Genomic DNA, 12,298 nt, shown 5'->3' with positions numbered 1-12,298 from the left:
TCTGCCCCCCTCCATCCCCGAGGGCTCTAAGCCCTGCCCACTCCCCACCCCCGAGCCTATCCTTGGCAGAGCCTGCCTGGGCCAAGCTGCAGTGGCTGGAGGGGGCCCAGTGGTCCCCTCCCATGAGCTCTGCCTCTGGGCCAGCCTGCTGGGGACTGATGCCACGTGGGTGCCAGCAGGGGTCAGATGGGGAGTCTGGGATCAGTACTCTGGGCTCACAGACCAGCCAGAGATGGGGAAGGCTCGGACCTCCTGGGCACCCTTCCGAACCCATCTGGCAGTGAGATAGACCAAAGCTCAGAGAGGGCAAGACCGGGGCCAAGATCACACATACCTGCTTGCCAGGGATGGGAAAGGCAGAGGCAGGCTGATCAGCATTTAGGTGGAGAGGCTGTGCCAGGGAGAGACCTGGGATGGTTCCCCCACGTGAAGCTAAGGGTCACTCTCAGTAGGACCCCTCCCTGACCTCTGGAGTGGGAAGGAATCTAGGTGAGCCTTGCAACCACCATCTTCTTGTGCCAGTGAGGCAGTGAGGCTGAGAGAGGGCCAGGCCAAAGCCCAGGCCCCAGACTCCCTCCTGTCTTGAGGCGAGGGGCCTGAGGGCCTCTGTGTGAATTGAATGTTTGCGTTCCCCAACCTGCAAATTCATATGTCGAAGCCCTAACCGCCAATGTGATGGTATTAGGAGGTGGGCCCACTGGAAGGAGTTAGGTTAGATGAGGTCATGAGGGTGGAGCATCCGTGATGGGATTAGTGCCCTTATAAGACCAGGATGCGGTCATGTGAGTGCATGGGGAGATGGTGGCCACCTGTAAGCCCAGAGAAGAGGTTTTGGAACGAAACCTACCTTGCTGGCATCTTGATCTTGAATCTCCCAGCCTCCAGAACTGTGAGAAATAAATATCTGTTGTTGAAGCCACCTAACCTACAGTACTTTGTATGGCAGCCCGAGCTGACTAAGACAGGCTGTAAGCACCTTCTCACCCTGTTCTCCTGGGTGAATCCCTAAGGACCCACCTCATCTGGAAGAGGCTGGGGGTCAGGTGGGGCCTCTGATGTGGGCACACAAGGATGGCAGAGAAAGGGAGGATCCCTCATCTTCCCCTCTGAGGCTCTGGGCTGCCCACCTGGGGCTTCACCAGGGCCTGACCCAGCCCATAACTGGCTCTCACAGGCCCCACACCTGGCCAAGCATCGGGACCACCTGGCAGTGTCTGGGTGTGGAATGGGGTGGGGGGATAAGTCAGGGAGGAGGCCACCCTTGGAGCAGGGGACTCTGGCCAGCAGGGCCGGATTTCCTGGAGGGCGCAGGTGGCAGGGGAGGAGCAGGGCAGGCCACTGGGAGCAGAGATGTCCCTGGGTGTCGGGGTCTCCAGAATGCTCCTGGGTGCTGGAGAGCAAATGGAATGAGGGAGGGGACAGGAAAGTCTTTCCCTGGCCCAGCTGAGGCCCTACCACCCACTCTGGCTCCCAGTCCCCTGGTCCCTCAGCTCCTCCCTGAGCCCACAGAGGGCCAGGCCCTTCTGCATGGGGACGGTGGCCAAACAGGGCCAAGCAGGCCAGGCCTCCTGGGGTCTTGAGGGTCAGGGGTCAGGGTGGGGTCAGGTGTGGGGGAGGGGAAAGGAGAGGGAGGGAAGCTGGGCTCGAGGAGGAGGGGCGCAGGCAGAAGGAAGCCCAGGGCGGCGGCCCCATGACGGCACTGGAGGAGTCCGCCCAGCCCGCGGGCTGCTCCCTGCTGCCAGGCCTGAAGCTGGAGGCTCCACCAAGGAGAGGGGGAAGCATATTCCTTGTGGCAGATTGCTGCGTTTTCCAAATATCTCGCTTTATGGAAACTCTGCCAAATCAAAAAGAAAGAGAGAGAAATAAAAGGGGGGCCTTTTACCCAATTTCTCTCTCCAGTGCGTTATAAGGGACAGACCTTGCTGCCGACTGCCCCTCCTGGACGGGGGGCACCAGGAAGGTGGGGTGCTGGGCTGGGGCCGTGATACCACCCCTCCTGCAGCCCCTGCCCTGAGCATGTGTGTGTGTGTGTGTGTGTGTGTGTGTGTGTGTGTGTGTGTGTGTGTGTGAATGAGTGTGCATGATTGTGTGTCTGAGCAAGTGAGTGTCTGCGTGTGAGAATGTCTTGTGAGTGTGAATGCGGTGTCATAAGCACATGTGGGTGTGTGAGGGCGCCTGTGTGTGAGAATCTGTGTGAGTGTGTGAACCGGTGTGCAGGAGTGTGTGAGGGAGGGGAGTAGGACAGAGTGCAGGGGACCGTGGCTGGGCAGGGGGCAGGTGTCCTGAGCCGGGGTCCAGGGAGCCATTAAGGGCTAGGCTCGGGATCGAGTCCCAGAGGCCCCTCGCTAGCCAGCTGCCCTGGAGCTGGTCAGTTCTCTCTCTGAGCCTCGGTCTCCCAGACTATGACACGGGAATCCTGCTGTCACTTCCTTCCTGGAGCATTATGAAGAGTTGATGAGACATCCGTGCTGAGCTTCTAATCTGATTCACAAGGCACAGGACTCACTCCACCAAAGGCTGCTGCTGTCATCAATGTATCATTCATACGATCAGGCTGGGCCCTGCGGTACCCAAGGACTGGGGAGGGCAGTGGGGGGGGGGGTGCCCAGGGGCGGGGGATTCAGGAAGGCCTGTGTGCTGGGAAGGATGTCACTAGGTGGAGTTGGGAGGAGAAAAGGTTTTGTGGACAGACCTTGCCCTGTTGTTCACGGCCTTACCTTCAACCCCAGGTGTAAAACTGTGCAGGGCCTGGCCCCCTGCCTCTGGCTGATTTAGTCTCAGGTAAGACACATTCATTGGTAAGAAGGTAGAAGACACACAGAAGCACAAAGAAGATCAAAGTTCTCCAGATCCCAGCACCCAGAAACAACCACCACTCATATCTCAGCACAGGGTCGTCAAGAATTACTCCTGCCCACAAGCAAATGCATACACACACACACACACACCACTTTTTCCTAAATGGGATCAGAGAGTACCTACTGTTCTGTAACTTGCTTTGCTGAGCTGCTATAGGGCAGAGTCAAGCACATGATAAATCTTATATGTCAGCTATTATCACTGTTGGTGTTGGGCTAGAGAGGCCAAACTTCTCTCCTTATGTTTGTTGACAGCAGTTTTTCATCCTTTCTGACTTGCCTACGTCCTTTGCCCATTTTTCTCTTAGTGTTTTTGCCTTCTTCTTGTTGATTTTTAACAGTTCTTTATATATGAAGGTTATCCCCCTCTGTGCATTGGATAGTCAGAGTGACTCCCAAACTCCCCCAGGAGAAGGAGGCAGGGACAGAAGCTGCCAGGGTCTGAGCACTGGGTGCTTGGCCCCAGGCCCCCCAGCCGACTAAGAACCCTGGAGTTGGGCATCAGGAAGCGGCTGGGCTGACAGGGCAGTGAGAGGAAGTGGCAGGGAAAAAAGAGAAGGTTCAGAGCTGAAATGAGAGGCTCTGAGCGACAGAGCCTTAATAGGAGGCAGATGGAGGAAACGGGTTGCCCTTGCTGATAGGAAGGAGGTCATGGGTCACGGAGCTTTCTAAAGATAGGAGCCTGGGAGACGGGCAGGCAACAGGGCCTTCTCCATGGTGTGGTGCCCAAGGACTGTGACAGAGCAGGGCTCAGCCCCTCCCTCCAGCATGTCCAGACCCTCTCAGGCCCAGAACCAGAGGAACTGCAGGGCACCTGAGGCCAGGTATATGGAAGAGCCCCCCCCAAACTTGGGTTAAAGTCCTAACCTAGCTGTGCAACATCGGGCAAGTACCCAAGCCTCTCTGAGCCTCAGTTTCCTTGTTGAAAACGGGTGTAATACCATCACCTACTTAGGGGGCGTGTATTAAGATTAGTATGTCAAGTGTTTAGCACAGTGCCTGGCACATCAAAAGGGCTCAGTAAATAAAAGTTAACTCGTGATTGGGACTTCCCTCGTGGCGCAGTGGTTAAGAATCCGCCTGCCAATGCAGGGGACACAGGTTTGATCCCTGGTCTGGGAAGAACCCACATGCTTTGGAGCAACTAAGCCCATGCACCACAACTACTGAGCCTGCGTGCCACAACTACTGAGCCCATGTGCTGCAACTACTGAAGCCCACGCGCCTATAGCCCGTGCTCCGCAACAAGAGAAGCCACCACAATGAGAAGCCCGTGCACCGCAACGAAGAGTAGACCCCACTCACTGCAACTAGAGAAAGCCCGCGCACAGCAACGAAGACCCAACGCAGCCAAAAAAAAAAAAAAAAAGAAGTTAACTCATGATTGTCACTATCCTAATCACAAGACAATTATAGTTTTCTTGGTGGTAGAGCCCATTGGTGACATCAAGGACCTCTTCATTGGCTCCAACACTGTCAGAGCTGAAGGGCCTTCAGGTTACAGGTGGGGAAACTGAGGCCCAGAGACCAGAAGGGCCATGCCTGGGGTCATCCATTGGAGCAGCTTTAATTGTGTCCTCCAAAGAGATATTTTCAAGTCCTAACCCTGTGGAAACTATGACAGTGATCCTATTTGGAAATAAGGTTTTTGTAAAGGTAATCAAGTTAAAATGAATTCATATTGGATTAGGGTGGGCCATAAATCCAGTGTCTGGTGCCATTTAGAAAGGACAGGGAGATTCGGACAGAGAGACAGACACAGGGAAGAAATGCATGTGAAGACAAAGGTAGGCAGAGATTGGGGTGATGCTGCCACAAGCCAAGCCATGCCCGGGGCTGCCAGAAGCTTCCCTAGTGTCTTCAGAGGGAGCATGGCACTGCCTACACTTTGACGTCAGATTGCTGGCCCCCAGAACTGGGAGAGAATACATTTCTGTTGTTTGAAGCCACCCAGTTTGTGGTGCTTTGTTACCACGGCCTTATGAAGCCAGGGCAGAAGCTGGCCTCAGACCAGGCTGTGCCCACCACTCCCAGTTCTGCCCTGGACCCCATTCTAGGTGGGCCTCCTCCAGTTACCTCCACGTGCTCTAGCCTTCTCCAGGCCCCTCAGGGCTCTCACCTGCGCCATGGAGCAAGTGACCCGGGATCAAATAGGGCTGTGAAACCTGGGGGCTGCTGCACCATTCAGGGCCTGGGGATCAATTGAGGGGTGGGGTGTGGATCCTTCAGGCAGGGGCAGACATTCCCAAATCCCCAGGGTAACACCTGGGGAGACTGAGGCACTTCAGAGCAAACCCCCATCCAGATGCGCCTTGTTGCCAGAAAGGAATTTGGGCCCAGGTTCCCGATCTTCTGATTTTACCAGACAAGCTGGAAATCTCCATTGCTGTGTGAGCAAAAAAATGTACCAATTTCACTTAAGGAGAAGATACTTCTTCTTGGAGTGAGAACCAAGGCAGATGTGTGCTGGGAACCAGGGACCCTATGGTCTGGAGCCCCTTCTGGCAATCCTAAGCTGGCCTGCCCTAACAGGGCTTAAACCCCACCCCTCTTTCTTGCTCCTTTAGGCAACGGAGGGGCAGGCAAAATGAGGCCTTCTGAGGCCTGATGGGGATTTTAATAGCTCATCACTTGATACGCACAACAACCTTGTAAACCGAACAATAATAACAGTGAGCAATTATCCAGCCCCTGCTGTGTACTCCACACTGCTGGGTCCCCATAGCTGGACCTGGAATACCTTGGACTGGGTTTTCTTGCTAAGACTGTTTTTGCTCCTGGCAGGGGAGCCTTATTCTATCTATCTTTTTACATTTAATCATAGACACACGGGGTTGTCTTTAAATTCCTCTCTAAACGTTTTCTACTCCGCTCAACAACGCTTGCCTTTGACAGGTGCCAGGCAGGAGAGCTCCCATGCCCATGTGGTGGAATTGGGGGTAGATGGGAGACCAAGGCTGCCACGGGCACGGCTGGGACTGGCGCACCTCTTCAAAACGGACTTTCCAGAATCACGAAGACATCAGGGCTCCACTGTGGGCCTCGAGGTTGTGGAGGTTCAAATGCGAGGCCCAGGGCCGGATGCCTACACCCCAGACAAGTGGCCCCAGGCTTGGGCTCCTTCCTGCTAGACTCCACTTCCACCGACAGTGCCAGAGCTCTTGATCCAGGTTCTTGCGTGCGTTTGATTATCCCCATTATACAGATGAAGAAATTAAAGTTCGTTGAGTCCATCAAGGCAGAAAGTGGAAGGAGCCGGCAGCCTGCGGGGCCAGGAGCTCCAGGGGACAGAGACTCAGGAATCATCCCCATCGCCCGTCGGGTTGGGTGTGGTCCAGTCAGCGTGGGGCGAGGCGAGAGCCAGGCCCAGCCGTGGTCCGACCCGAGTCCAGGGCGGCTCGCGGGCGCCAGGGGTTCGAGTCACCTCCACCGCGGGAGGGAGTTAGGCAGGGGTCAGGCTGGTGTGCTCGCTCAATGGGCGGAGCTCGGACGGCGCCCAGCGGCCGCGGGCGGGATCGCAGGGCGGAGCCGGGACAGGCAGGCAAGGGACGGGCCCTCCAAGGGCTGGGATCCGGCTGGGCTGCAGGTCCGCGCCCTCCAGTCCCCCAGGGCCGCCCCCCAGACACCCCCAGCTGGCGCGCCCAGTCGCGCCGCGGTCCTCCCAGCCCGCAGAGGGCGCTGTCGTCCCCTGCTCTCTTTCCCGGGCCGGAGCGGGCCGGAAGTGCCAGAGCTACTTCCGGCGCGGAGCAACTGGTTGGGCGGTGCAGCGGGCCGGTGAGGGGACTGGACCAGCAGTGGCCAAGCCTGGCTGAGACCGCTGCCCCCGGAACGTGCCCAGTCGGCGTATCGGCCTCGGCGGAAGGTGTGGCCGCCGCAATGCCGTTCCTGCACGGCTTCCGGAGGATTATCTTCGAGTACCAGCCGCTGGTGGATGCGATTCTGGGCTCCTTGGGGATCCAGGACCCCGAGCGGCAGGAGCCCCTGGACGGGTAACTCGCTCCCTTCCCGCCTCCGACCCGGAGCTGCATCCCTTTCATTGTCACTACAAACATGGCGGGGCGGGGCGGGCGGTGTCCCCAACTGACAGATAAGACTGAGACGGCGGTGGTGAGGGCTCCCAGCTAGCGCAGGCAGGGCCGGAGGGTGGGGTGTCGGTAGGGCCTCCGCCTCGGGGCCCCACCCTGCGCCCTGCCTGTCCTGTGCCCTCCACCTGGAGTTGCAGAGGAGCAGGGTGGAATCTGCGAGCAGTGCGAAATGCGCTTTCCAAGGCCGAGTTTGCATTTGGTATGGACAGGCGCGGGTCTATCCGTGAACCGGTGGGAACGGTGTTAGAAAGTGCATCGTTCAGGGATACGTCAGTGAGCTAAGCCCCCAGCCTTCATGATGCTTGTGCTCCAGAGGAGAGAGACCGACAGTCATAAGTAAACTTAAGTAAATAGTGTATTAGGTGGAACGGAGAAAAGAGCAGATGAAAGGGGCATCAGGTGTGCGTTTTGGGGATCAGTTGGAATTGGCGAGGGAGGTAGGTGGGTTGGGACTTTGTGTGCGCTCAGCCTTCGGAACACCAAACGTCTCTGGGTGTGAGCGAGGGAGGAGGTCTGCTGACTTCCCTGGCTGTGGGGTTGCCTGGGCTGGTCTGGCATCGTCTGCAGCTCAGGGACAGTCACTGTCTGCGGTGGGGGTGTGTCAGTGTCTGGTTCTTGATCTTGACCACAAGAGTTCCCTTCAGTGCCAACAGCCCAGGTGTATGAGGCTTTGTACCCACGCCAGGGGCTAGATCCTCTGGGCTGCTTGGAGGGAGGCTGAAGACAGCCCCAGTCCTTTCTCAGCAAACCCGAGAAGTCTGCTCCGGTGAGCAGATCCAGCTTGGCCCTCTGTCTACCACCGACCTTTTCTGAAGAGACTTTCAGCCCCACGGAGCCAGGGCCCTGCCTGTGTGTGACAGCAGGAGACTAAAGGCCACCCGCCCACAGGGTACCCAGCCAGCTGGTCCCACTGCTGTTCCCACCCTCAACTGGTCTGCCTCTCTCCTGCCCCAGGCCCAGTTATGTCGCCAGCGAGGAGAGCCGGATCCTTGTTCTCACTGAGCTGCTGGAGAGAAAAGCCCACTCTCCATTTTACCAGGAAGGCGTGAGCAACGCCCTGCTGAAGATGGCCGAGCTGGGGCTGACGCGTGCAGCTGACGTTCTCCTGCGGAATGGGGCCAACCTCAACTTCGAAGGTCAGTTGGAGCCCAGAGGGGCCGGGGTGGGTAGGTGGCTTAAGTGTGGCCCTGCTTTGGGTGGGCGGCCAAGCCTTCAGGCTCTGCTTTCACTGTTCTCTTGGAAGATACTTCTCTCATTTATTTCATGGGTGATGACTAAGGAAACTCACATTGGATGGCCTCCCATCCCCCTGCGGGCTTTCAAATGGCCCTGAACCGCCTCTGATCAAGAGCGAGTTTGTCACTGCTTCTACCATGTGATTGCTTTAGCAAACTTTCCCCCAGCTCCCAGCTAAATCCCTGCTTCCATGAATGTGAGAATGTGGCTGCTGGCGCTGCGCCCAGAGCTCAGGGAATGTAATTTTCTGCCGCTCACTGAGCCACCTTGCATTCTTATTCCTGCCACAGGGAGAGGGGGAAAACAGATAAGACACACTGGGCAGAAATGACAGCAGGACGGTGTTGGCTTCTAGCTTGTGTGCTGGGGGATGGGGATGGAGCCATTTTCCTTCCCCCTTCGCTTTCACCCTGGGAGGGCAGGCAGAGTCGGCCAGGAGACATGCAGGGCTGACTTGTGGCCGACTGGGGGGTTTTGTGCTGACACGGGATGTGGCCAGGCGTGTCTCCCCTCCCCATTTGAGGACAGGCTCAGAGGCTTCTGGGCTTCTGGAGGGTCAAGGAGCTGAGAGAGGTGGGGGAGGCATTCTGAAGTCAGCCACTGGGAGACCCAGCTTTGAGAATTTGGCTTTTATTGCAAGGCTTAAGGAGCTGTCATTCTGGGTATTCCTCCAACAGCCCTGTTTAGGTCCCATTTTACAGAAGGAACTAAAACCCAGATTAAGTACCATGTCCATTAATTAGAACACCCCCAGGACCCAAACCTAGGCCTGACTCCATGTACTGTCCGACAAAGACAGCTGTGTCCTGACCCCTCGTGGTGCTGGGAGCCCTTAGGTCGGAGCACTGGGGCTGGGCTGCCAGGCTGGTCCTGGGACCCTGCGAGAATGTGCCGACAAGCAGGACTGACGTAAGCTGTGTCTGTGCCCTCAGACCCGGTCACCTACTACACGGCGCTGCACATCGCCGTCCTGCGAAACCAGCCTGACATGGTGGAGCTGCTGGTGCGCCACGGGGCCGACATTAACCGCAGGGACCGGGTAAGAGCCAGGTCCGGCCTGCTCTGAAGGGGGGATGTGGTCGGGGCCCTGAGCAGCTCACAGGCCCCCGGGCCAACGCAGCTGTGCTTTCTTGACTCAGATCCACGAGAGCAGCCCCTTGGACCTGGCCAGCGAGGAGCCGGAGCGCGTGCCCTGCCTGCAGCGCCTCCTGGACCTTGGAGCAGATGTGAACGCGGCCGACAAGCATGGTGGGTGCCTCCCGTAGAGAAGCAGGGTTGGCCTGGGCCGAATTGCCTTGTGAGGTTACCCAGGGTAACCTGGGGCGATGGCTTGGCAGGCAGGCTGGAGGCAGCCCGTCTGACGGCACAGCACAGCCGGGCGCACACTGGTGCATTTTGCTGACTCGCCGAAGCTTGAGAGCCAGTGCACCATCGGCCCCGTGAGCGTATCTGTAGGAGGAAATGGGGTACCTGTGCGCTCAGCTTCTGAGGCACGGGGCTCCCTGTCAGGAGAGACCCAGCCTGGGTCTCAGGTAGCATCTCAGGGTCTAGAAAAGTCCTACTTTCCCTGGCCCTTCTGTTCCCATTTCTGTGTGAGTGGAAAGAGAATGGCCAGAAACCTGTCATCCTCAGGGCAGAAATAGAGACACAGATGTAGAGAACAAACGTATGGACACCAAGGGGGAAAAGTGGCAGGGGGGCTGGTGGTGGGATGAATTGGGAGATTGGGATTGACATGTATACACTACCATGTGTAAAACAGATAGCTAGTGGGAACCTGCTATATAAAAAATAAATACATTCAAAAAATAAAAAATAAGGGCTTCCCTGGTGGCGCAGTGGTTGAGAGTCTGCCTGCCAATGCGGGGACATGGGTTCGAGCCCTGGTCTGGGAGGATCCCACATGGTGCAGAGCAACTAGGCCCGTGAGCCACAATTGCTGAGCCTGCGCTCCGCAACAAGAGAGGCCGCGATAGTGAGAGGCCTGCGCACCGCAATGAGTGGCCCCCGCTTGCCACAACTAGAGAGGGCCCTTGCACGGAAGCGAAGACCCAACACAGCCATAAATAGATGGATAAATAAATAAATAATAAAAAATAAAATAAAATAAAATAAAATTCGAAAAAAAGAAACCTGTCACCCTCAGCCCTAGCTGAGAGGTCAGTCATTTTTGAAGTTCGTTTTCTGGTCCCGAGAGTCGGTATTTCCCTTCCACCTCTGGGGTTGGCCTGACCTCGGCTTCCCGGCCTCCCACTCCCCCTCACTCACTCTCCCTCCCCAGGAAAGACGGCTCTGCTCCATGCTTTGGCCAGCAGTGACGGGGTGCAGATCCACAACACTGAGAACATCCGGCTCTTGCTGGAAGGAGGTGAGCCTTGTCCTTCCACGCTGTCCCCTGGAACATGAAGCATTGCTTTGCCAGGGTTTAAGGCCTCCTCCCACCTTCTCTTCTCCCTCCTGGTTCTTCTAGGGGCGGATGTCAAGGCTACCACCAAAGACGGGGACACCGTGTTCACCTGCATCATCTTTCTGCTGGGCGAGACGGTGGGAGGTGACAAAGAGGAGGCCCAGTTGATCAACCGCTTCTGTTTCCAAGTAACGCAGCTGCTGCTGGCTCACGGCGCCGACCCCAGCGAGTGCCCGGCCCACGAGTCCCTCACGCACATCTGCCTCAAGAGCTTTAAGCTGCACTTCCCTCTCCTGCGCTTCCTGCTGGAGTCCGGGGCCGCCTATAACTGTTCCCTCCACGGCGCGTCCTGCTGGTCCGGCTTCCACATCATCTTCGAGAGGCTCTGCTCCCACCCAGGCTGCGCGGAGGACGAGAGTCACGTGGACCTGCTGCGCAAAGCTGAGACCGTCCTGGATCTCATGGTGACTAATTCCCACAAACTCCAGCTGCCTGAAAACTTCGATATCCATCCCGTGGGCAGCCTGGCAGACAAGATCCAGGCCCTTCACTTCTCCTTGAGGCAGCTGGAGAGCTACCCCCCACCCCTCAAGCACCTGTGTCGCGTTTACATCCGGCTCTACCTTCAGCCGTGGCCTGTGGACGCGAAGGTCAAGGCCCTACCTCTGCCCGACAGGCTCAAGTGGTACCTTCTCAGTGAGCACAGCGGCACCGTCGAAGACGACATCTGACAGCTCCGACTGCAGGGAACAGGGTCTGGGCAGCTCAACCTGTTGGTGGATTTAAGTACCTGTGGCGGCCTTAGGGGAGAACCTTCAGTCCCGTCTGTCAGAAGGTGCATGTTGGAGGCGAGACTGGATCCTTGCTGAGGACAGAGAAAGCCAGGTGGAAGGTGGCAGCTGCAAGCACTCCAGCGGGGAAAGGCTTCTGTCTTCCAGGGAGACTGCCCCGCTTCCCTCTGGCAGCACCCCCAAGTCTCACCCCACAGTGGAACAAGGGACAGGGTTTAGATTGGGGACACGTTTGTACCCTCTTAATCTGAGGGAAGCGCCGGGCATTTAGAGAAGCAGGGTAGCTCCGAGACCGGGCCCTCCTGCGGGCTGCAGGAAGCCGGCCTGTCCTGCGTGGAGATGCGGCTGAGGCCGGAGCAGGCGGGAGGGGCCCGTGGGGTGCAGTCCAGCCGAGACCCTTTACACGCGCCTCTTCACTCCAGTCTGTCAGAAAGTAAGTGCTTTTGGGCAGGCAGGGAGAAAGCTGCGCTGATGCCTGCGGCTTCCGCAGCTCTGGGCCCAGGTCGCCCACCAAGGTGCAGGGCTCTGCTCCGGTGGCAGCTCTGTTTGTGCCAAACCTGGGGTTTTGGGGACCATGCCTTCTAAAAAGCAATCATGCATGACCAGGGGCTGTCTTTCCAAAATGTCTCGCTTTGTGAGGGTTCATGTGATGGAGAAAGCCACCGAGACTGAAAGCCAACCTCTGCCCTGTGCTGAGCCCTCACCAGGCTGTCTGCAAGTCACAAGATGGTCACTGTGAATTGTGTAAATGCCTGGGAGATGAGCTGAGACAACCAAATGATATATTATAAAATTAAACTGATTTCCCTTGGCCTTAAAGGTCCTTGTATAACATTTCGGCCCCGCCCCCCCACCCCCCGCCCTTTCCCGAGTTCAGGGTAAAGGATCCACGCAGCTGGAAGAGGTGGCAGGCACGAGGAG

At 57.3% G+C, this 12,298-nt stretch overlaps 1 protein-coding gene across 2 annotated transcripts; it reads left to right on the top strand.

The window, feature by feature from the left end:
- The first annotated feature begins 6,577 nt into the window (after positions 1 to 6,577).
- ASB6 (ankyrin repeat and SOCS box containing 6) lies at positions 6,578 to 12,196 on the top strand. 2 transcript variants are annotated; one of them, XM_082401781.1, is made up of 6 exons: positions 6,581 to 6,847; positions 7,898 to 8,079; positions 9,112 to 9,218; positions 9,319 to 9,427; positions 10,461 to 10,547; positions 10,650 to 12,196. In XM_082401781.1, exons 1-6 carry the CDS (start codon positions 6,735 to 6,737, stop codon positions 11,315 to 11,317), a joined length of 1,266 nt encoding a protein of 421 aa, XP_082257907.1. In that variant the 5' UTR covers positions 6,581 to 6,734; the 3' UTR covers positions 11,318 to 12,196. The 2 variants fall into 2 exon arrangements, with proteins under 2 accessions (XP_082257908.1, XP_082257907.1); XM_082401782.1 differs by lacking the exon at positions 9,319 to 9,427 and having other exon boundaries at positions 6,578 to 6,847; positions 10,650 to 10,899.
- Positions 12,197 to 12,298: the final 102 nt, after the last annotated feature.

The sequence above is a fragment of the Balaenoptera borealis genome (genome assembly GCF_965194805.1).
Source record: "Balaenoptera borealis genome assembly, chromosome: 8".
NCBI lineage: Eukaryota > Metazoa > Chordata > Mammalia > Artiodactyla > Balaenopteridae > Balaenoptera > Balaenoptera borealis.
The sequence above is the reverse complement of the archived record's forward strand: the minus strand, read 5'-3'. Positions and strand labels throughout refer to the sequence as shown.